This window comes from Suricata suricatta, chromosome 17 (genome assembly GCF_006229205.1).
Source record: "Suricata suricatta isolate VVHF042 chromosome 17, meerkat_22Aug2017_6uvM2_HiC, whole genome shotgun sequence".
NCBI classification, from domain to species: Eukaryota; Metazoa; Chordata; class Mammalia; order Carnivora; family Herpestidae; genus Suricata; species Suricata suricatta.
In genome coordinates this window covers 25,894,721-25,920,332 of record NC_043716.1, presented here as the reverse complement: position 1 = coordinate 25,920,332, position 25,612 = coordinate 25,894,721, and the positions used below count along the sequence as shown (strand labels likewise).

The window sequence follows — 25,612 nt, the reverse complement described above, 5'->3', positions numbered from 1 at the left end:
GATGTCAAAGATATCTGTGACTGTGGGTGCGTCTTTGTAGGGGTTGAACTTTGCCTTCTCCTTTAGCCCTGTATCTCGGTTGGCTCAGAAGAGGAGGCCCTTAAGAGTCTTCTCTCTGGGGCTACAGGTGGCACATCCTTAAGCCTAGCCTCTTGTGGAGTTCCCTAAGAATGGTGATCATGCCAGTTTCTGAATGTTGGTGGAGGGTAGGTGGGGTGGCTGATGAGAACCCTGAGTTGATACTAAACCTCCAACTCTAATAAAGTGCTAACACTGGGATCTCGAGTAGGTTCTTTCTCATTCATTGGGCATCTTGGCAATGATGACAAGAAACAGAGAAGGGGTCATTTTTTCCTACAAATGTTGCCCTCTTTCTTGGGTGTCATTTGGACTCTACTTCCTTTGCAGGAAGCCCTGTTCCATCAGCTAATGATATTCCCCTTATCTTGGCACTGCAGGCTGCTGAGAACCAGCCCCAGACCTCTGCTGGAGGGTCCTTCCTCTGAAGACGTCACCAGTGTGTGGAGCCTGCCCCACACCCACCCCCTGCCAAACCACGGCCTTTACCTGTGTCTTCCGGTGTTTCCCGTGCGACCCATCTTGTGGGAGTGCCTCGTGGGCCACTCCAGAGTTCACTCCACGCTCCGCGGCGCCAATGGTGAAGATGACAAGATCCAAGACTTTCCAGGCATATCTGCCTTCCTGCCACCGGACCTACAGCTGCATTCACTGCAGAGCCCACTTGGCCAATCATGATGAACTCATTTCCAAGGTACATGTTTCGTGCAGGCTTTGCTTGCTCACCCTGGGAGCGGGGGTGGGGGTGGGGTGGGGGCAGGGGTGGGGGCGCATTTCTGGCTCATAGGGTTGCACAAGTTCATAAACTCTCCCAAAGAGCCTGGGATATTTGTATTTTGGTTTTGTTTGTTTGTACAGATACCCTTCCTGGCTATCTCACTCAACTGAGAAATAACTCTGAGTTGGAGGGAGGGTGTACTAGCTTAATCTGTAATTTTGGAAATTAGATGTCATCCCTGTTAGAGACTGGGGAGCTGGTGGCTCACAGGCCAGAGGGGAGAGGGGCTGAGGAGTGATTGGAGCCTTTTGCTTGGCTGGCTTAACTCAGGATGGCAGGCGAATGCCATGTGGAAGGCTGCCTGCCGGGAAAGTGAGCTCTCAGAAAGGTGGTGGGAGCAGGTATCTCAGAGGAGGCGCTTCTTAGCTGAAGTGAGAAAGGATATTGCCTGCCAAGTCCCCTGGGAAGGTGACAAGACTGCTGAGTCACTAAAAATGGGTGGCCATTGGGGAGGACCAAAAGTGGCTTGGTGAAGAGCTGACCCTGTGGCCTATGGTGATCTTTAGGGCTTCTACATGAAATACGATGGTGTGACACTTGGTCAGAATTAGAAGAAAGAATGGAGCCCTATTTTCCCTGAAGAGCTTTAGCAACTGCTTCCTAAAGTTGGGGCGAGGGGATTATTAAGAAATCAATAGGCATCCGGTTGTTCAATCCAGGAACTGGCTCCTTCAGGCAGCAACCTCAGGGGAGCCCTAAATTCCTGTGGGAGGAGAAACGGGTTTCACTAGGCTGCATGCAAAGGAGAAAGATCATGGCGACCCTTTCTCTCTAAAAACCATCTTTCCTTACAACCTGGACATCATGCCATTAAAATAAAAAAACAAGCCAACCTGTAATCATACCCAGACTAAATAAAAAAAAAAATAATAGTGTTCTTGATCTGTTTACAAGAACTTCTAGAAAAGATGGCATTACTTTTCCCTGCCCCTGGCTTGATAGCCCCAGCCAGCGAGGGGTGAAGGGTCAGTAGTTCTAGAACAGTCCCGTCCAGCTGGCTAACTTGACAGGAAGTGAAGGAGGCTGCTTGAACAATCATGTCTGTGGTTGTGGGGCTTCTCAGATCAGGACTGAGGGCTATTCCAAGATCTAGGGTTACCACAGAGCTTGAATCCTGGAACCCTCAGAGTCTTGGCCCCTGGCCCACTTTCACTTCTCTAGGTTTCTGCTAATTACTTTCCTTTATGCCATTTATGTTCCAGCCAGCCTATAGCTTCCTTCTCTGTCAACGGACTCATCTTGTCTCAGATTCCTCTGGAATCTTTTGGGAACCCCTCAAGTCTGGAGTTTTGGATGTGGGGAGGCTGTGTCAGTGAGGGGAGAGAGGAGTCAGTGCTCTTTGCTGTGGAAGGGGGCCTGCAGCTTGGAGGGGAAACGTGAGCTGTCCTATTTCTGGAGATCTCCAGGGAAAATGGAAGTCAAGACATCCTTTTAATACCAGGAGGAAGTGCTATGTATCATAAGAAATTGAGGTAACAATAAAATGTATTTTAGCACCTTCTATGTACTAAAAACTGCTACTTGACACTTTGTAAATGTTATCTCACTTAACCCTCATAAGAAGACTTTAAGGTAGGTGATGATAATCATATTTTATGAATGGAGAACTCGAGACTCCTACAGGCTCTCCAAGAATGCAAATTGGAGTCTGAAAGGAGAGAGAGCAATTACTTGGAGTGTGTTCAAGAAGGATTTCTGGAAGGGGTGGTATTTGAGCTGGGTCTCGTGAGATGGACAGAAGGGAACACATGGAGATGGTAGTGGCGTTCAGCGTTCATGTCTGAAGCCTGGTATCAGGGCCTTGGACAATCTGGCCTTTTGAGTTCGATTTCTTGCCAGTTCGTTGCTCTATTTTCCAACCACTTGGAACTGAGCAACATCCCTGAATATGCAGATGGGGGTATTTCATGCCTCCGTGCCTCATCCAACAGCAGCCCTTCTTCACCTCTTTCCTTTCTCCTTCACTAAAGACCACAACTGCTCGTTTGGTATCTCTGGGTCAGATTCTGACCCGTGGCAAGAGCTCAATAAATGAACAGATAAACAGATGGGTGGAGCTTGAGCCTTGGGAGAAGACCAGTGATGAGCAAAAACCATCTCTGTTGGCCTCATGTCCTCCTTCCTGCCCCTTCTGGGGCAGAAAGGCTCATTCACAAGTCCAGGCCAAAGTCAGCACAGGCTTCAGTTTCACTGGCCACAACCAGTGCACAGATGGGGTGCATTAGAGCTTATGATTTAAAGAGTTGGGTTAAATGCCTGGCTGTGGGGAGGGGGTGAGGGAACTGTGGCTGGCACAGCACAAAGATTCCTTTATTTCAGTACGCAGCCACCCCCAGCGTTAAATAATCTATAGATTCTTATGCAGGTCCGCTTAACGGAAAGATCACTGCCCCAGCCCCCTCCTTGGAAAACAGGCCTTTCTTTTCATTTTGTTTCTCTCTTCCATTTAAGAAAGTTCAGGGAGAGAATGTTTCTCCTGTTCTCCCCTCTTGACATAATCTCCTATGCGGTTTCAGAATCTGCCCAGTGGGAGTTAGGAGCTGGGAAGCAGATAACTGGAGCAGCAGTGTAATTAAATGATACTTTGTACTTGTAATAGAGCCTTTCATCTGGAAGCCTGACATTCCATTGTTTGGTTAAAAAAAAAAAAGTGAGTCTGACTTCCTTATGGAGAAGCAAACACAAAGGTCCAGAGAACTAAAGCTCTGAGTGTGTGGCTGGTAGAGAATTGGCAACAGAGTTAGGACTTCGGGCTCCCATGGAAATGTGTAGTGGTAAAGTTTTGAACAATCAGGGTCTGTACTGAGGTGGTGGAAAGAATCCTGCACCAGGCTTTCCACCTTCCTGGCTTGCTGTGAATCCCAAGAGGCCCCATTGCCTGGAATCAACTGTCCAACTTCTGAGTCTTAGTTTCTCATTAATGAAAGGAGTGAAGTAATATTTGCTGTGTGTAATGCCCAGTAGTTAGCACTTCCTGTGTGCCATCTCCATAACAGTCTTGGGAGGTAGACATAACCATATTTGAAAGTTGGGTGAGGAGGTTTACCTCATTGGGTTGTTACGAGGCTGGATGAGATCATGGGTGTGTGGGTGGTTAGCAAGTCACAAAGCTCCTATGCAAATATAAAGTAGTCCCTTTGCTTTGCTTTGGTCCAAAGCAGGATTGGGGGTGGTGGAGAGGATTGTTCTTGCCTGATACCAGGCAAATTTAGTCTAGCCAAGATTGTTTCACTTTAGAACCTGGAGCCCAGGAGTTTGATTTAAGAGGAAAAGGCCCTGGAAGACAATGACAGTAGTTTGTGTGTGTGTGCACAAAGGTAACAGAGCATTTGCTCTGTAGGATGGGGATGGGGGGTGCTCTTTGAATTGATGACAGAACTATCTAGGGAATGTGCTGATTCATCCTACATTTTCTTAGTGGGTGTTGTGGTCTAAATGCTGGAGTGTTTGCATGCAGAGGTGTTTTAGGTTGGCAAGAGGAATTGCTCACATTGTTGTTTCTCACTTCACGGTGCAAGCCCCATTATAAAAATATACTGTGGTTATAAAATAATAATAGTTTCAATTGGAACAGCTAGTTGCCCCAAGTGAGAACAGTCTAATGCCCATTTCAGTGAAAACTAGCTATTACGGAGGCCTGGATCTTCACAAACTTCTTCATGAAAATGTTTTGTCTGTGATCCTATGCCTCTTTCCTGCCGAATCATTACCCTTTGATGTCATTGTGGAGTAGGCTATTTGGGAATGGTGAGTTGGATTAATCTCTCATGAACTCACTTTGGGGACAGTGGTTTTGTTACAAGACACAGTTGGCTCTGGTGTTCTGGGTCCTTGGAGGGAAGGTGTTGTAGGAGCCTGTGCAGTGGGTGTCCAGTGCAGGGGGAAGGTAGAAAGCTATTTATTATTACTACATCAAATCTTCAAGTCAGGTTGTCTTCTGGTAACAAATACAGAATTCCCAGAATTGCAGATCATCTCGCCCAGCCTCTCTTCATGAGGAAATAGGCTGTGGGCCACTCCGTGACTGGCCTGAGGTTCCAGCAGCCTCACAACCAGACATCTCTGTCTCGTACCCCTTCATCTGTGCTCGGTGTGAGGAGCTCTGGCTTTTTTCAAGCACTGGGCCTCCTTGTGAGGCTGGGAGGTTTTAGGAGGCTGGTTCTTTTTGTTCTCTATAGGGCTCCATTTGGCTTATAGCAGTAGCATTTTGGTTTTCCCTGCCTGCCTAGATGTAAGATGCAGCATTGCTTTGGGAAAAGTGGTAGGAAGAAGGATGTTCTGAAGCAGTGTGTTCGTCTAGTGGCTACCAAAAGGCCCCCTCTGCCCGCTGTGGCCCACCTCTGCTTCTGAGTACTAGTTAGTGTTCAACACCAGTGATTCTCAAAAAGACTTGTACCCCAACACAGTAGATTAGAGGTAGTGGACATAGAGGGGTGCTGATGTGGAAGTCCAAGATCTGTTCCATCCTTTCCATTCTGCTCGTCAAGGATTTGCTTCTCTTAATTTACATCACCCACCGGCTTGTCTTTGATGTATAATAAATATCCTGGAAAGCTCAAGATAAATGCAAGAATAGCATTTTAAAAATCCACTCATTTCTTTTTCTCTAAGTATCTTAAAAATGTGATAGTGAACTTTGGATTATATTTAGTAGTGTTAATGACTGCTGTGTCACAGCAAGCAGCATAATTCATAAAGAATTTGTATAGTCCGATGTGGCTCTTGAAGATAATTCTGAGCACTCCTAATCTGCAAAATATATGTTGAATTCTAATTTTATTAATTGAAAGATTTTTGGTGTCTAGTAGATATGTGACAATGATTCTTACAAAAACCCATAATTCAGTAAAATTAGTATTTCTATTCTAGTAGGAGGAAAAAACTAGATTGTATATAACCTACAAATGTCTATATCATTAAAATGAAATTTTTGTTTCTAAAATCGCGTGACCTATGATTGTGCCAGAGTTACTGGTGGGCTTTAAGAAAAAAGATGTCGGTAACAACCAGGTTGGTAGAACTCATACCATAGTGGGTACCTTTGCTTCTTTTGCAGTGTTTGTGAAATGTTGTTGGAGGTTGTTGGTTTCCTAAACAGCATTTCTGAGGCACAGCAAAGGCAGAAGTGATAAATAGTGGAAGAGTTCCAACATAAGCCAATAAGCCCTGTTTAAAAACACCTTCAATCAATTTAGCTTTTGTGAAACTTAAAATCACCGACTTCTTTTTCCCAACTATCTGACCTTTGAAAGCCCTAATCTTCTGATGAGGCAATAGTTCTGGAGGAGTGCAAAAGGACTGTCTGTTGATCACTCGGAAGGGGTGACAGGTCTTGTACAGATAATCTCCCAAACAAAGGGATATGGTTAGATTACACTGTTTCTTGGTGAAAATAAACCATTTGGAGCTTGTAAGATATAGTATCTTATGGTATCTTCTCACCATAGGGACAGAGATGTCATAAAATTGCTGGGATAAGTTGTATAGCATGATTGTTTGAACATAGGACCACCTTCACTGGATCTCAGAGGCCTCTGGGAGGTGGGGGTGGAGGGCACTGGGGGCTGTGCCTGTACATGCTGTTTTGTCTCATGGGCTCTGTTCTGTAATCGCACGTGTACTAAATATGTAATCTGTGAGCACTCAGATAGATATTATAATATTAACCTTAAGGATTTTATCCTCAAGGAAGTTAGACTCTGGCTGGGAGATAATAGGTTCATAAGTCATCCCTTCTTGAAATTTGTATTTCACCTTGTGTTTATCTTAGAGCAATTATCACAGAGTAACAGTGCATGTCTCCATTAGCTTGTGAAATGCTTGAGGAGATAATTGTGATACCATCTTTCTTTCTCTAGCACCCTGCACATCTCGTAAAGACTGGTAGATTTTCAGTGAATGTATGGGCAAATGACAATTAGTACTCCAAAATAGAGACAGACATAAGAGGGTCTTAATTTGGAGTTCATGGACTGGCTTCATGGGATCTCTGAAATTGTATGTTCAATCTGTGTGCGTTCTGTTTTTCAAGGGAAGGTTCTGTGCGTAGCTCTGCAGGCTCTCAAAAGATTATTGATCAAAACAAAAACAAAAGATCCCATTAAGATCCATTGAAGTTTTGGGAAGACTTGTTAGGAGAAGTGACATTGAGGTGAGCCTTGAAGCAAGAACCTGGATGTGTACAAATGGATGGGGAGGGGCTGGTAAAAAAAGGAGGGTGAACAAAGGAGTGGATGCTGAGAGCAGCCATTCCTTTAGGTTAGATATTGAGGAGCTGTGAAGGAGTTGATTGAAGCCAGATTGTTGGGAGAATAGAAGTCCTGGCTTTACACTGCTGGCAGTTACATGCCACCGAAACTTTTGAGCAAGTAATGACACAGCCAGAGCTTTGCTTTGAGATGGCAAATGTCACAGTGTGGTAGGTGAACAGCTAAAGAAGATACTGGAGATGGAGGAACCAGTGTATATGCATCACAGTGGTCTGCACGTGTTTGGGGCACAGGGGGGTACTTTAGGGAAGATTTGTTGAGCATTGCTTGGGAAAGAAATATAAGCATTCTAAGGTTTAAAACATTCTATCATTTATAGTCATGAACAAGAGGAATTGAGTTTAGGAGGCCATACTCTTTGGATGGGAGGGAGATGTGTCCCATAGTCATGCCTGCTCCTTGTGAAAATTAATGATCTAGGTATAAGTAGAATTGCGCACTAATTTATCAGAGTAGCTGCTAGGGACCAAGTCTGGTGAATCATCTGTGTTTTTTTGCTACAGACTGCAGGCAGCTGGAGCATGAATCTGCTCAAATGTGATCCTTTCTATGTGGTTGCTTTAAATACCAAAAGGAAATGTTGACTTGAGCTATGAGGCGTACCCTGAAAATTAACTCTGTGGTTTGCAAATGCCTGTAAGGTTCCAATCATAAGATTGGTTTGTACATTAGTGTTTTGGCATTCAGAAAGGACGTGGATGATTGCAAGCTTGTGTACTTAAGACCCAAAGAAACTCTTTTCAATAGGGTGTCTTGCCTGAGAGACAAGAAGTAGGTGCAGGACCCCCGCCCTGTGGTTTTATTTGAGCATTGGCATTCCTTCTGTCTCTGGACTGGTAAAGCTGCACCATTGCTGGTTCGGCTATTCTGGTTTTTGAGGCCTGACCAGAATCCACCGTCAGCTTAATAATATTTTTTTGTATTTCAAACAACTTGCCAGGCATGATTCCTGTACTTCAAGTATTATCTGTGAGGTACTTGGGAGTATAAGGCTTACTGTGGAGGGCAAAAGAATGTTACGGATGTGGTTATGTTGGTACCCTAAAAAAAAGAGGATGAAAAATCTATTGCTGCTTAACTACGATTTATTGAACACCTCCTATGTGCTCGACACTCCTTTAGACGTTTTCCTTGTTACTCCATCACTTACTTCAAGGTGGGAATTAAGTGACTTTCCTAAGGTCCTAGGTTACCAAGATGCTGTGTGGGATACAGGTCTAGATAGGTCTGTGCCTTCTTTACCATGGCTTGACAGTCATGACCTAGGTGGCTCCTTTTGGCATCAACTATTTTCTGGTCTCTCAGTAATATTGGTGGTAAATCCTACTCTGTCTTTCCTCCTTATCATTTCCCTTGTCTGAAGAGTCCTTCTTTCTTTCTCCCTATTCACTTTCTACCCATTTCTGAAGACTAGTTTAAGTATTTTTTTCTAGGGTGTTTAGCTGGACTGTAGGAGTCTGTCCCTCCACTGAACTCCTATAGAAGATCACTGCCTGGTTGTTCATTTGGTAGTTAATAATGACTGTCTTGTAATAATACAGTCTGTGTTATTGTGGTGATGGGTGTTTTTAACATATAATTGTCTTCCTACTAAGATTCTAAATGACCTGGAGTCATAGACTCTCAGAACATTAGAGCTAGAAGGGCCTTTGAATCTAGATTTTCCCCTTCAGCTCCTTGTTTTACAGACTAGGAAGTCAAACCCCAGAGAAACTGAGTGCCTCTTGACTTTGTACTTTGCCACCTCCTCTCTGCCATACCACCTACTGCCTTGCACGCAACTCGTGCTTGTAGGTGCTGGAGGCAGGTCTAGGGGAGAGGAGTGACGGGTAGAACAGAAGCATTAAGTTGTATGATCTTGGGCAAGACTGTTCTCTGTGGCTCTCCTTTTTCTTCATCCATTCAAATGAGGCATTAATTAGATTAGACTGTCATTAAAGTGTCCTTCCATCTGTCCCATTTTCTGATTCTAATACACATCAGAAGATAATACAAGGCAACATAACTTAGTGGTTAACAATGCAGTCTCAGAGCCAGACTATCTGGGTTCAAACCCTGACTTCTTCACTTAGTGGTTATGCAAGTTGAATAACCTCTCTGTGTCTTAATGCCCTCATTGGGAAAATGGGATTCATATTAATATTAGATACCTATAAGGTTTTTGTGGAAATTATGTGAGGTGATCAATATAAAGTACTTCTCACAGTGCCTGACAATAGTAAATTCTCTGTGAAGGCTGGTAGTTGTTATCTGTGAATCCTCATTAAGCAAAACCAAATAAAGTGGTAAACATACCCAGACCCTGACACCCCTAACAGTCCTGGTAAACAGATCCTTCCTTTTTTCTGAGTCTTAGCTATTACCCCTTTAGCTATACAATTACCAGTGGTCTTCTGAGGCCTCTATAAACATTGGATCTCTTGTTCCTTATAATTCCAAAGGGACCAGCAGGTTTCTGGAGGTGATTAAGTAACAGTGGCAGCCTCTGCTCTTGGACAGGTGGTGTTGGGCTTACCTGCAGGCAGCTGTCAGGCTTCTCTAGAATTTAAATGGAAAAATCTGCCCCTGCCCTCTTCCCATCAAGGCTGTCAGGTGGCGATTTTTCCTCCCACCCACACGCCAACCAGTTAGAGACCTCTGACTACTGTGACAAAAGCAACCCAGGCAGCCTGAGCTCTAGCTGAGAATGGCTCTAGTTCACCCTGGGATGCTTCATGGGGGGGATGGGGCGAGGTTCTTTTGAAAGAAGCCATTTTCATTATCTTTAAAAAACAAACCCCAAAAGGATCTCTGATACCTTTGTTTCCAAAGCACGCAGCCAGCTCCTGAAGGGAGGCTTTGACCTGGTGACCCAGAGTATTGTCTCTGAGGTCAGGGCTGCCCAGCCCGGGAGAGCTTCAGTCTCTGCTTCCCTCCCCTCCCTGGCATGTTGCTAGTGTCTGGACTGTGACTCAGGGATGGAGGGGGGAGGAGAGGAAGAGAGGAGGAGATGGCTCCACCAGCTGCTACTAAAAACAAAACAACATCTAATCAGTCCATGAACTCCCTCCCCTCCCAGACCAGTGATGAGAGAGGCTGAGCAGGTGGCCCTGGTTCACCCCTCCCTCTTGCCTCCAACACCTTTGGGCCTTTGAAGGGACAACTTAAACTGTCAGAAGGAAAGTGATCTAACTTCGGGGGCCCAGAAAACTCCTTTTCCTCCCTGTTAGGACCGGTCCCAACAACAACAGCATTTGCTTTAACTTTAACTCTCCAACAGATACCCAACACAAGCTTTTCCTTGCCAAAACAAAAGATCCCAGAGTGAAATCTGCACCAAACCCACCATTTATTTGTTCCACATTTAGTGAACCCCTCCCGAACATGTTAGATATTGGAAATACAGTTGCAAAGAGATGCATGCTTTGCCCTCAGTTCGCTCATGCCTAGTACCTTTCGGTCACTGGAAAGTCCATTATCTGCAGAGGCAGCTGGTGGCAGTAGAAGTGGGGATCCCTTTCTGTACTTGTTACCCAGGACTGTCTGGGGCAGCCGACAAACCAGTACTTCCATATTGCTTTTATGCCTAATTTATATGAGATGCCCAACTGTGCAGAGCTTTTTCCCTCACTGTCCCTGTCCTCTGCCACAATGTCAGCCTCGGCTCTCCCAGCTCGGCTCTTGCAGCTCAAGTTGGCCAGAGAATTAGACCCACTGTTGTCTGATGTGGCTTTGGAGGAATGTCTGTTCTCAGGAGCAGGCCTCTAACCATTGGGTGCTGGTTGCTTTGTTTACTTCTGAAAGCTGCACAGTTTTACCCTCAGCCCCTCCCCTCTTGCAGAATGTTCCAAATGACAGGTAGGGCTCTGAGGAGCCCTTTAAAGGCCTCCTCTTTCCCCGCCCAAGACAAATTCACCCAGGAAACCGAAGGAGAGTAGAAGCTGGAGAAACCAAACTTACTGGAGCTCCTAAACCTCCAGGTCCCCATATTTCTTGATCCTGACTTCAGCAGGAGAAAAGAAAAAGCAAAGTCTATCTGTGGGGGAGGAAAGGTCCTCCCTGTCTGTCTCCTTCTCTGTAAAAACAACAGGCCAGTCTGCCCTGGGCACTGTGGGGGCAGGTGCTGGGTAAATACACAGGGAAGAAAAGCCGATAAGATAAGGGCTGACAAATCTAGGTCACCAGGCTGCTGCCAGGCACCTGCATGACTGGTCACCTTGAAACTGACAGGAGGGAGGGTGGACACAGACCCGCTGACCTCCCATGCCTTTGTTTATTTATTTAAGAAACATTTCTTGAGCACCATTATATGCTAGGCCATGTGCTAGGTGTTTCAGGCCCCTATGTGCCTCTGTCAGGCAAAATCTCCTCCTGGATCCCAGGCCTGTAACCAGTGCTAAAAAAAGAAATCACATCATGCAAAAGCCAGTTGGTCCACTAACTTCCCGGGTGGGGACAACAAATCCCTTGGTAGAAGGGAGGGGGCTCTTTGGAGTCTTTATTCCCTCTTCCTACAGCTAAATGGTTGGCAAAATTTTCTGCAAAGGCCAGATAGTAAATTTTTAGGTGCTGCTGGCCATATGGTCTCAACCACCCAACTCTGTAGCCATAGAGAACACATAAACAAATGAGCATGACTGTGTTCCAGTCAAATACTTCTGAAACAGGTAAAAAGCTCAGTTTGGCCCTTGCACATTATTTGCTGATTCCTAGGCTACACAATGGGAATGAGTTGTGAAATGCAGGCTGGAGAAATGGGTTTATGTGGTTTCAGGAGGAATCTAAAGCCAACACAGTGGTTACATTTGCTGTGGATAGTGGAGAAGCTGATGCACTGTGCCCCTTGACTTCTGTTTGACACTGTGGTGTCAGCTGCATAGGCCAAACTTCAGCCCCAGCCATCTAGCAGCCACAGGTTCCCTCCAAAGGTTACAAGGTGACGAAGCCAGACAGAGCACATAGTTTGACACAACGTCATCTCTGTCGTGGGCAAACAATGTGGGGCCCTGCAGACAGAGTCAGTGGCGTCATTTTAAAGTCCTGAATGAAAGGTCAAGCCACTTCTCTTCTAGGCCTGGCTCTGCCACTAACTCTTCAGCGTGGCATTAAGGAAGTCCTGTAACCAATCTGACCACTCAGCACATATTGACTATGAAACACTGGGGAAACTGCAATGGACACATGAAGATGTTTACCCTTAAGTAGCTTATGATCTAGTGGGGAAGACAAACAGGTAAAGTATTATAAGATGTAGTGAAACACAGGCTTTGGGGAGGTAGTTGTTCAGGATGCTCTAGGGGCAAAGAGCAGTGTGAGTTTTTTCTAAGTGGACAGAAGTTGAGGGTGAGGGGCAGGTCCATTCTGAGCAGAGGCAGAGAAATGCTTTAGAGGAGATCAGCCTCAAGGAATGACAGGAAGAGTTAGGGAGGGTGAGAGAGGGAAGCAGGAGGTCTGGAGGGATGGATTGCACAAGGCCCAGAAGGCCTAGCTAAGGAATTTAGATTCAGTTTTATATGTGTAGGGAGCCAGTAAGAGCAGTTTTAAGCAAGGAAATTATAGCATTTGATTGAGATTGGACCAGAGTATTATAATATAGCCTAGTTCATAAAATCAACTTCTCTAGCTTCTATAAACTGTATATCCATGAGCTTTGTGTGCACAGGAATGTTGGTATTGTATAAGGTTAATAAAGACTGATAATTAAGTCAGTGCTGTAATTTACCGCCAGGCTCACTTGCTCCCTGGCGATACCTTCAGCTAAACAGCAGCCAGATAAATCATTGGCAAACCCCAAACTCCCAGAACTCTGAGAAGAGAGCCTGTCAGAGCTCCCTGGTTTGCCGGGCCAGGTACTCCCTTTAGCTCAACCCCGCATGGCTGGCTTCATGAAGCTCACTGAGTCATCATAAGGTGGCAGTTGCACTCCCACATTTATGGGTTTTTCTATTATGTTAAAGTGAGAACTGAGCTATAGAATTCACATGGCTTTTGGTGTAGTCATAGGGTTTGGGACAGGACAAAGTGAAGGGGAAAAATAGATGGCTTCTGCATTTCCCTGTGCTTTTGCATATGCCTGAATGTAGATGAAAATGACCTTAGAAAATGGGGATTCTGGGCAGAGGTCCCCAAATCTGACAGCACATCAGAATAACATGGGATAAAAAGGTTGATCTTCAGGACCAACCTCCAGAAATTCCTATTCTGTAGGTCTGAAGGCGACTACTAAAGAAGGCTCAGCCTTAGGGAAGGAAACGAGTCACCTAGGATATAGGACTTAAGGAGGCACTCGCTGTCTCAGGGCTGGACAAGCGCAAGGGCAGCACCTCAGAGCGAGGGCCTCCTTAAAGATGCTAGGGGCCAGCTTCCTGGCTTCCCCATCCCAGTCTTCTCCTTGCTTGGAAGGTAACCAGGGCAATCTGCCCCTAGAGTTCACTGTTTACCTTCTAGCTCTTTCCACTCCCTCAAGGCACAAAGGGTGGTTTTGATTAACATTTGCTTGAAAAAGAAAAGAACTCTTTGGAGACCTTCCTCTAATAATGATGACAATAGTTATCATTTTACTGAGTGTTAACTAAATACCAGTGCAGTGCTGGTATTTACATCTTTTGTCTCACATCTTTTGTCTCATACCAACCCAGAGAGAGAGAGAGAGATGTACTACCATTGTTTCCATTTGGGGATGAAGAAAGTGAGGCTTAGACAAACTGAATTGATGGGGGACCCAGATAGGAAAGGGTAGAACCAGAATTGGAATTCAGGCATGACTCCCAGGTCATACCCTTCAGCGTGCCACCACACTGTTTCTTACTCTAAATTAGCAGAGAAACCCAGCCTAGCCTACTCTCTTGGTGCCTTCCAGGCTGCCTGCCTGGCTCAGAAATCTCTAGGTCAACTCCTATTCCTGGAGTCTTGAACTTGACCAAACATGACACCCTATGGAACATAATACCCTATGGTCTCTGTTTTTTTTTTTTTATGTTTAATTTTTTGAGCGAGAGAGAGAACGAGTGAGCAGGGGAGGGCAGGAAGAGAGGGAGGCAGAGAATCTGAAGCAGACTCCAGGCTCTCAGCTGTCAGCAAAGAGCCCCACACAGGACTTAAGTCATGAACCATGAGATCATGACCTGAGCCAAAGTCTGCTGCTTAAGTGACTGAGCCACCCAGGTGCCCTGCAGGATTTTTTTTTTTTTAAGAAATAGAGTTTTGACCCATAGAACCATGGCAAACAGGGGAAGGGATGAAGGAAGAGCACAGGTGATTCTCAGCGGGGGAAAAAAAGAGTTATTCTTTCTTAGGCTGTTTACTAATTAGCTCCTTTTGCTCCTGAAACCAGAAAGAGGAGGAACTCAAGAGTCAGCAGGGCTCAGAAGCCCTAATTAATTTGTGGTCCAACTGGGTCAGGGAGAGTGACCCTGTGCAGTGGCTTTTTAATTTTCTGGGACATGTGTGCCCCAGCTCACCAGGGCAGAGTTCCACAGCCCTGAGGGGAGGGATTCCACCCCCCACCCCTGGGAGTTAGATCTCCTGTGAAGCACATGTCTGCCTATTCAGTCCCTTTCTCCCTGACCCTCTGGCTGGGCTTCTGCTGGTGTTAAGTTGCCCCAAATACTCAGTCTCTTATTTCACATCGCCAGGCAAAGATCCCACAGCCAAGGTGCCCTTTCGGCTTAGCTTTCCCATTGGCTGCTTGCTGACAGATAAGCTTCTAAGAGGAGTGAAGGGGGAGGGAGGAGAGGTGGGTAACACCTGGAGCAGACCCCTTTGTCCCTTTGTCATGCCTGCCTCGCAGTGCCAGCGCCGCCACACAAAGCATGGGTGCTAGGCTCCCTGGTATTGTGTTGGAGGGGGCAGGCCCTGGGTGGTGACTAGCTGCCTAGCCCCCATCTTTTATTGGTACAACTGTACATGTGCTTAGGCTTTACCTAAGGGTGGAAATGGGAGGCCGAAAGTTTTAAGTGTCAAGAGACAAGGCAACTCTGTATTCAGTGTGTGGGCTCGGAGAATGCAGGGGCTTCTGAGCCAGGCTCCGTTTCTGCATAATCTGCCATGGCCATGGGCCTTGCGGACTCCCTGTTCAGACCTTGCAAGATGTTTCATTCCTTGGGCTGGGTGGAACTGAGACGTGAATGCTGCTCCTAGTCAGGAGGGGGACGAAGCCAGTGGACAAAATGTTCTTGTGCCTGGATGACCAGCCACAGCACAGCCTGGGTCCCTGGGAATTGAGATGAAACCTTCCCTCTTTTGTTAGCCAACCCATATCTTGAGTAACAGATGAATTACTGCCAGATGAACTGGTTTTAATTTACCTTTTTGAAAAGATAGATGCACTTAAAATAAAAATGAGCAGGAAGTTTGCACGGTTAGTGTTGCCAGTCTCACTGCTGTGTGGGAAAGAACATGTGCTCCTGGACTTCCACAGCGTCTCTCTCCCCCACCACTTGTAACCAGAGCAAATCCCTGCAGCCTGGTTATTGGGATTATTATGTTATGTGGAGTTGATCTTTCAGTCAGGAAATCTCCTCATGAAGAGGTCCTTGACCAGGGCTTCCAAATACAACCCTGTAGGTCGGTACCAGCACAACAGAACCCAAGAACTGGGCATCTATGTATAAGTTGGTCTTGAGTATCCAGAGACTGTTTAAGAATGTGTACAGAAAGGTAGCAAACCTAAATGTTTGTCTTGGAATAAGCATGGCCTCTGCATTCTCCCAGTAGCCCTTGCCTAGGGAAGATGAGTAAAAATAGATCTGAGTAGCACTTCCTGCCTGGCAGATGGCTGATAGCAAATGCTAGGGCTTGCAGCGAGCTGACCTTTCCTTTCTGAAATCTGCTCTGTGTTTCCATGATGCTAATTGAGTCCCTCTCTAGACTTAAGCAAAGAGCTGGCTGCAAAAAACCCCAAAAAAACAACAACAACAAAAAACAAGGTTTGCTGTCCTGGCTGGGCTCAGTTCATGGAGCAACTTGAAAGTGCTGGAATTCGCATGGAAACACCCACTCTGTGGTCCAACTGGCTGGTCCTTATTTAAAAATTAACAAGCTCTGCTTTCAAATTTGCTGCCCAGTGCTGTGAAGGATCCTACACCCTCTCCATCCCCATCAATAAGGAAAAATGAGTGGAAAGGGGAGTGATAAGAATGCCCTATGTTAGACATGTACACAATAGACAATGCTTACACTCACTTCAAAACAAAGTAGGTGCCCAAAAGAGAGGCAGGGACTTCTTGAGTTTTGGCCCTTTGGTGGTATCCAACTATGTAAGATGCAAGATATGATTGCAAACATCTAGGGTCCACTGCGGGCTTCTCATAGAGTTATTACCCTCTCCTAGGAAGGAGATGGGGATGTATGTGGATGGGTTGTGCTGAGTCTGTTGCTAAGTGCTATTGTTTCTTCAAATCTTACTTTCTCTCCGAGGAATGCCCCCTGCTAAATTGCCCCCTCCTAGAATGTTCTCATCCTCTTCAGTTTCATCCATGTTCTCAAAACTCCTGTATTGTCCATAATGGATCACAAGATACACATTGTTTTATACATATTTTGTATATTTTAATTCTATTTTCTTGTTAGCTAGATTATAAGCACTTTCACAGCAGAGCTAGCTTACTACATTCTCCTTTGTGCCCAGCCTGGTCTGGAACACAGCTGCTCATTAAATATTTGTTGGTTTATAATTATGGATCATTATGATCATATCCCAAGTTTCTAAGCCATACCCTTACTGTTGGACATATAGATTTCCTCCCAGTTTTTATTTTGTTTTTAAATGTTTTTATTTATTTTTGAGAGAGAGATAGCACAAGAGAGGAAGAGGCAGAGAGGAAGACACAGAATTCAAAGCAGGCTCCACGCTCTGAGCTCTCAGCACAGAGCCCAACACATGGCTCAAACTCACAGACTGAGATCATGATCTGAGTCAAAGTCGGACACTTAACCAACTGAGCCAGCCAGGTGCCCCTAGGTCCCCCCTCCCGCCCCCTAGTTTTTAAATCATAGACTACATTCATGTAACACAAAACTGTTTTGCCCGGGCGATGATTTTCCAATGCCTGATATTTCACAACGTGCCGGGGGCTTTGGTTTTGGCCAGGGAAGAAGGTTGAGCACCAGAGTATATGAAAAGGTTTTAAGTTTCTATGCTTGAAGATGAGAGTCCTAAAATAGGAATTGTCAGATAGGATGAGCCAGCTTATGAGCAGAAAAGACTTTTTTATGCAGATAAACAGAAAGTTTAAAAACATGAGAGAAGAGGTCTAACTCTGAGTCAGAAATGCTCATTTAATGTGTAAGGCATTTACTCTCCTGAGAAAGTGGATTCACACAATGTTCATCCTCAAAGGAGACCTTACTCAACCCCCTCATTTCACAGATGATGCAACTCCCAGTTCAGAGAATCAGGGATCTGCCCAAGGACATCATGCAGTTGGAGGCAGACGATCTAGTCTTGCCTGACAGGGGCAGGAGGGAGGAGAATGGTTGTTCTGACCTAATGTCATGTTCTGTTTCTAGAAGGAATACCTAGAATCACCAGTGCCCAGCTTTGGCACTTTGGCAAGCACTCTATCCTTATTTATATGCTCCTGTCTCTTAAGAGCCCTTTGGCTGTGATTTCTTCAAGCCCCACCATGATTGTCTCCTTTTGTAACTATTTCTTGTAATTCTACTCTTTTTTTTTAATGTTTTATTTATTTTTGATACAGAGAGAGACAGAGCATGAGAAGGGGAGGGGCAGAGAGAGAAGGAGACACAGAACTGGAAGCAGGCTCCAGGCTCTGAGCTAGCTGTCAGCCCAGAGCCCGACGCGGGGCTCGAACCCACGGACGTGAGATCTGACCTGAGCCGAAGTCGGAGGCTTAACCGACTGAGCCACCCAGGCGCCCCTCTTGTAATTCTACTCTTAAACTTAGTGTGTGTGTGTGTGTGTGTGTGTGTGTGTGTGTGTGTGTACCAAGGGATTAAACGTAGATGTATGCTACTGTGCTCACTGGAGGAAAGCCTGATGCTGGACATAGCTCCTGCCACAGTGGGAGGAACACATTCATCAGCCTACTTTATAGTGTATCCAACCTGAAGTCCAATTCTTTTAAGGCCTTGCGCTATGATTAGCATTTCCAGGAGAGCAAAGTGTTGAAGGTAGTTAGAAAATACCTAGGATAGAATGAAAAATGACCTTTAGAAGATAGTGGTAAGCTTGGTGAGGGTTAGAACTGCATCACATACAGAAGTTCGAAGGAACTGGCAGAAGGAAGGGCATTGCCATTTCTAGAAAGTCTGTTCTGTCCAGGCACTTCACTTTCTGTGAGGTGGGTCTTGTTCTCCCATTTGGCAGATGAGGAACTTGAGACCAGAGAGCACATGGTACAGAAAGTGCCAGTACTAGGAATTTATTCTAGTTCATACAACTATATTATTCTTCCATTATACCAGGCTACGAAGCTGGGGGAAGTTTGGCTTGTATAAGGAAACCTTAATGTAAGCAAGATTATAGCTTTACAGATATCATTTGAAGTGTTACTTGGGCACCAGAAGATATAAAGATGGAGCATTCTGGGAATTCTCAGGAGATAAGAATTCAGTTCATACAAGGAATTAGGGACAGAGTGACTGGCAGTAGAATGGGCTTCCTTGGGAGGCAAAGAGTTCCCTATCCCTGGAAGAGGTTTGATAGAAACGTGGGTGGGAGCCATGCATCAGATGAGTGGCTGACTTTGGGAGATCCTTCAAATCCCAGTAGTCCTTGAAATCAAAATTGGATAAGGTCATATGTATATTTTGTTTTGTTTTGAGATTCTTTGCAATACCAAAACTGCAATTCACTACAGGGATTCCTATAGAATGCTATTAGTTAAGTCTGTCTTTCTCTTTTTTTTTTTTTAGCTAACTCCTCAAGCAGTTTTTGGGTTCTCTGCTCATTCTTTGCCATGAACTCCAGGTGCCAAAGAAGAGATTTTAAGGGCCTCTTTGCTTTTAATTATTTGTTCTCACAGTTTATGAAATGAGAATCCTTCTCAGTAGTGAGCTGGGAAAACTGTTTTCAGGTTGAGTTGCAAAGAACATTCCTTTGGTCTTCAGTCAGCCTTAAGCATTGTAGCTTTACGCATTTAATTTTACCTATGCACTGAAGAGTGGCCAAGCTCTGGTGAAGCAGTTCATCTAGTACAACTCACAGGAAGCTAATTGGTAGACCAGAATTCTAACTGGTTAATTTACAGTGGACAGATAATCCTGAAAGCTCAGACTATGTGTTATCTTCCTTGAAGGTAAACCCACTTGAGTGAGAGAATTAAATTTAGACAGTTGCTAAGTAAATATGGAATCAGAGCAGAGGAAGTTGAATAGCCTGAGAGAATTTCATCAATTCTGACAGCTTGGTCCATCCTTCTTCATCAAAGTGACAGATTTTCCAGGTGAACACACTCTAGAAAAATCTTGGGACTTGGAGTCAAAAGCTGTAGATTTATTTATGTTCTGACCTTGACTTACAAGCTGTGTGAAACTGTGAAAGCCACTTGAAGAGACCTGGGTTTCAGTTTCCTCTGCTATTTTAGAGATTGAATTAGTTAATGTATATGAAAGTGCTTTGTACATTCTGATGTCCGTATTAGTCTAATTCTGTTAGGTCCCTTTCTTTTAGTGAGTCACCTGGACAACACCCTTCTTACCCCATCTTCATTCTCCCTTAGACTTTGGAACCAGACTCCCTGGGTCTTTGTCATCTATTTGTTGTTTGACCCTGGACTTAATTTTCATCTGTAAAATGGGAACAATGATCGTACCTACTTCATCAGATTGGTTGCGGATTAAATTACTTGGTTTGTATTTAAATCTTGCCTGGCATATGGTAAGCACTATATACTTAGTAAGCACTGTATACAACTGTACTGTCATTTTTTAAAAACACTGATTCATTTTTGAGAGACAGAGCATGAGTGGGGGAGGGACAGATAGAGAGGGAGATGTAGAATCAGAAGCAGGCTCCAGGCTCTGAGCTGTCAACACAGAGCCCGATGCAGGGCTCAAACTCATGGACCTGAGCTGAACCGACTGAGCCACCCAGGCACCCACAACCATACTGTTATTATTTCACAATTTTCAGTGGAATGAGCCAGCTTAATTTCTTCTATAAACTCTCCAATTTTACTGCAGTGATTGCTCATTAGAAAACATTTTTAGAGCACCCCCCCCTTCCACCCCATATCGTGCATGGCTTCAGTTTTGGAAGACTTTTCTGGTCTTTTTGCCTAGATTGGTTTTAGGGAAATACTTACCTTGAGAGTCTGAGGTTTTACCCACTGACATCAGATATCTTTTGTAGTGTGAGGACATTTCATTTGCCAGTATCCACCTGGCTTTGAAAACAAGTATAGATTGAAATATAAATTCAAGAAATTGGTATTTGTCCTTCTAGGTATATTAACTTGCATTATCTTCTTCTTTATTAAAAAAATTTAATGTTTTATTTATTTAAATGTTTTATTTATTTTTGATACAGAGAAGGACAGAGCATGAGAGGGGGAGGGGCAGCGAGAGAAGGAGACACAGAACTGGAAGCAGGCTCCAGGCTAGCTGTCAGCACAGAGCCTGACGCGGGGCTTGAACCCATGAATGTGAGATCTGACCTGAGCCGAACTTGGAGGCTCAACCGACTGAGCCACCCAGGCACCCCTAATTTGCATTATCTTCTTAATGTTTGTTTATTTTTGGAAGAGAAACAGTGAGAGCCAGGGAGGGGGAGAGAGCGAGAGAGAGAGAGAAAAAGAGGGAGACACAGAATCCTAAACAGGCACCAGGCTCTGAGCTGTCAGCACACAGCCTGATGCGGGGCTCAAACTCACGAACTGTGAGATCATGACCTGAGCTTGATCATCTGAGCCACCCAGACGACCCAACTTGCATTATCTCCTTAGTTTTAGCAGCTCATAGTGAATTATTTTCAAAGACCTGATGATTTTGAGAGAAATTTGAGTTCCAGTTATTTCAGTTCCCTTAAAAGTTTTAGTTTTATATTGGAATTGAACTGCAGAGGACCCCAGGATTAATAACTGCCTGCTATTACATTCTGATTCCACTACCTCTGCTCTCAAGACTCAGAAGTCAGTCTCCCCGAGGAGACCTGGTGAGGATGACATGTCCAGCTTTCTTCTGTGTTGGATGGAGCTTGTCTGATTATGGGAATCCCCTGTTCTTTATCTTTCTGAAGAATGCATGTTTTCTGTGCCTTCTCTATGGAGAGCAAGGAGCGAATGCAGGATGTTGAGAGCTGGCGGCATCTATTTTCCCACTGGGTGCATCATGTTTATATTGGCATCTACTGTCCTAACCCTTTGCCACAAACTAGGGAGTCTTATCTGCTCTTGGTTCAACAGAGAACAACCAAACGGTCCTAAACCACATCTGAGGCCCTGAGAACAGCTGGGAGAGGAGATGTGGGGGTCTGTGGCTGTAAGGGGTTTGGAAGAGAGTCTGGGGAAGTGTTAGTAAGACAGCCCAGCAGTTCCAGATTAGTCCAGCAACTCCCATTTTAAATCCGGAAGGCCCGTGGTGGTGTGAAAGGAAACATTTATTAAATGCTCTTTCATGAGTCAGGCACTGTGCTTTACGTACAGGCATTCATTTAATACAACATCCCTTTGGAATAGGGTGTTAAATGTTTCTCCCTTTTGTAGATGGGGCCTTGAGGCTCAGAACAACTTGCTCAAGGTTCCACAGCTTGCTCCCAAGCCTGCATCCTTCCCACTGGACACCAGGCAGACATGACACCGTGAGGGAACAGACTTTGCAGGCTCTTTCTCTATTCCATTCTGTTTCCATTCGATTTCTCTATTCTAGGTCCATCCCTAAAAGCAGTCTGTTTCATATAGGTCAACAGGAAGGTGAATTTGAATGGTCTGATCGTTAAATGACTTAGATCCCAGAACATCCCCCTTTAAGCAGTAAAATGTGGCACCCAGACTGTCAGCACCTTTTGTCTGCAGTTTGTTGCTTGCATCGTTTGCATCATGCATGCTCCCATGCCCTTGGAATTTTATGACTCCACACAGCAGATATTTCCCCCTTTAGAGCCAGTCCCTCCCCACCCCTCCCTCCGTCTGTTTAGGGAATGTGAGGGTGATCAGAGACCTACCAAAGCTCAGACCCGGGGCGGGGGGCGGGGGGGGGGTTGTAGGAGGCCATACTTCTGCCCCTAATCAGCACACATGGCGCTTTCCACCCCAGCTCAATGTTTCTAGACAGATTATGTGAAAGCTTTTGTAAATGATAAACACGTATAAATGGCTTTGTTCTTTCCTCCGTTTTTCCTAGTGACCTGTGTCCTAGTGTGGAAGTCATACCAAGTCAGGAAATTCTTCCCTTATAATTAACCCAAGTTTCTCTTATTTCCATTTACGTCCATTTCCTCATCTTTTTCTTGCAGAGAAAATGGAAGAAATCCCCTTTACTCTGCTTCCCTCTTGGCTAAACTCTCCCAATCTGTTTAAGTTGCACTTGGGTTCTAATTCTGGAAGTTTTCATCATTTTCATTGTTCCTTATTTACCACCCTTCCCACTTTCTCCATATGCTTCCTCAAAGGTGAAATCCAAACAAGACCCAGTGTTATTCTGTATGGGTTTCAGCTCTTTGGAATGGAGCCTGTGACTTAACCTGACCCTAAATGGTAAACACCACTGGGCCTGACCATGGATGGAAAAAGAATGAGAGAGGAGAAAGGACTGACCTGGTCATCCCCAGCATGGATGTCAGACTTGCTGAGGTGGGATGTTTAACCAGCACCCCAAGGGCGGAGGGTTTGCTAACCCTCCTTTATATCTCTACCTAATACTTGTATTATCTTCTTGCTGAGATGGCATATAGTACAGTATATAGTCCTTCAGCAAATACATGGGGCAGAGGCTAGATTTGTGGAGATCCGGGCTGGAGCAGGGGACATGGAAGTTGACTGGTAAAACATGAGATTTCTTTTTGGAGTGTGAAAATGTTCTGGAATTAGATAGTGGTGATGATTGCACAACCTTATGAATAAATCAATAGCCACTGAGTCGTATACTTTAAAAAGGATAACTTTTATGGTAATGAATTACACTTCAGTTAAAAAGAACTCAACTTTATGTTTATACTAATAAGTTCTTTTATAGCTGTATAATAAAAAGAAATTGTAACAGCAACAACAGCATATATATATATATATATATATATATATATATAAAGCCTTGAAGTTTATGAAGCATCTTTTTTCATACACAGGATTCATTTATTTGTCATAGAAAGCTTGTGTGAGTGTGAATACTATTTTATTGCGCCCATTTTACAGATTAGGAAATTAGGTCGCAGAATAGTTCATTGGCTTGCCCGTTAGTAGCGTAGCTGGTAATAGCAAAGCCAGGGCTCAAACTGTGGCAGTCTGCCTCTTTGAAGCCCATGCAAGTCACACTGCCTGTGGATGGGAGGGCAGAGACACCAGCACTACGTGCTTTAAAGAATTCACAGAACATGACTGGAAAGGATCATGGGGAGCTTCAGTCTCATCCCTCCATTTTTATGGAGACATTGAGTTGCAAAGAGTGAGCACTTGCCTTTTGTCATAATAGTAGAGAAAGGAGGAGATCAAAGTCACCAAAGAAAAGGATTTTATAAACCCAAGTAGATTAGAATCAGCCTTTTCATCTCTTTTCCAGGCTCCCGAACAGGCCAAAGAGGAAAGATAGAGAGTTGACCTTCCTTTTACTCTGGACTTCATTTACCTTGTTTTACTTATTATCCTCAGAACCCCTATGAAAGAGGCATGATTTCCATCTACGGATGTAAAAGATGCAGAAGTTGAGAGAGGCTGAATAATTTTCCCAAGGTCAAGCACCTAATAAGTGGCAGTTTTAAAACCAGGATTTGATCCTGATTTTCTGATGCCAAGACTCGATCCTCTTCCCGTGTACACATTTGCTCCTCGATCCCGGATATTGCGGCTGGGTGGACATCTGTGTCCCTCATCTCCTGAGGCACATGCTCAGTTGAAAATGGCTGGCCTTCCCAGCGAGAGAAGAGGGCCTATGCTGGAGAGGCTCTGCTTCCGGCTAGGAGGACCTCGTGCCTGAGTCGGCTCAAGGGCGAGGACCTGCGCCTGTACCAAAGGGAAGGAGCTCACATGTTTGCTCTTTTGCTGTCCCCCTCCCCTCAACCAAAAAGTATTCATTTTCAGTGGTCCTCCTACTTTTGAAAGGAATTGCTGTCTTCCAGACTTTCAAAGGGGCCAGAAATCAGTGGTTTTGGATACTAAACAGGAAGCTCAAAGCCCTTTCCGTTCCTTTGAGCTGGCTGGAAGGGCTGGGCCTGGAACTATTACTTGCCTTTAAAGGACAGAAGAAAAGTGTTGTGTAATTTAAAAAAACAAAACAAAACACAACAAAAAAACCTTTCCTGGAGTCCTGAACACCAGCCTTGGTTGATACACAACATGGAAAAGAGCTGCCTGTTGCCTGGCAGTAATGACAGAAAACAAATATGTCTGACGGTCTGTGTGGGATCTCCTGGTCTGAAATTCTGTTTGCTTCATTCTAATTGCTTCCTTATCTTCCTTTCAGTCTCCCCACCTTTGGTACTACCCTCCCTCAAGGGAGTGCCAGGCCGTGCCTGGTTATGCCAGGCTGGGCTGGGCCCCACCGGATACAGTGATCCAGCCGGGGCTATTCTTGTCTGTGTCTATTTGCAAGATGCCTGTTGTTCTCAGTGGCTGTTTTTCCCATCATAAATGTTGACTTGGCAGAGGCCCAGAGTGGAAGCCATGGTAGAAGAGCTTCCAGAGTCTCGCCCCAGGAAATTCAGCTGGTCCTGAGTGCCAGGCTGAGGAAACAGGCTCACAGTTTTCCAGGGGGTACCTGAGTAGATATTGCCTCCAAGACAGCCCTTTGCTGAGTGTGGGCGTCTGCCAGCTGACTTTCGTAGAACAGGCCTGGGGGAACCATAGTGGCCAGGAGAGGCACCTCTGGGCCTGGCTGGCATTTCTCTTCTCTGCCATGTGTCCTCCCCACCCCCTACTCTCTAGGAATTCTAAGCTATGCCAGGCTAGAGGAGATTACTCGTAGCTCCTGCCCCGAAGTAGACAAAAACCTCCAGAGGAGTGGTCTCCAAACTTAAAAAATTTTTTTAGTGTTTACTTTTTGAGAGAGAGAGAGAGAGAGAGAGAGAGAGAGACACAGAATGTGAGTGAGGGAGGCGCAGAGAGAGAGGGAGACAGAATTTGAAGCAGGCTCCAGGCTCTGGCTGTCAGCACAGGGCCCAGTGCAGGACTCAGACCCACAAACCATGAGATCATGACCTGACCTAAAGTCAGACGCTTAACCGACTGAGTTACCCAGGTGCCCCAAACTTTTTTTTTTTGATGTAACACAATTTATTTTTTTAACATATGCAATTATTTTCCGTCATTTACAATACGGTAGTTACAATGACACTCCAAACAGAAAAGCAAAGTAAAAAATCAAAACCCCCAACTTCTATTTCATGTAATTAGACTTA

General features: G+C 44.9%; 1 protein-coding gene across 1 annotated transcript in view; it reads left to right on the top strand.

Annotated features, from left to right (window-relative positions):
- Positions 1-482: 482 nt before the first annotated feature.
- YPEL2 (yippee like 2) overlaps positions 483-25,612 on the top strand; it is a 42,920-nt gene continuing 17,790 nt past the window's right edge. The window contains exon 1 of the mRNA XM_029928202.1: positions 483-772. Coding sequence (XP_029784062.1) covers positions 656-772 — 117 coding nt within the window. The 5' untranslated portion in view covers positions 483-655. The remainder of the gene's footprint in view (positions 773-25,612) is intronic.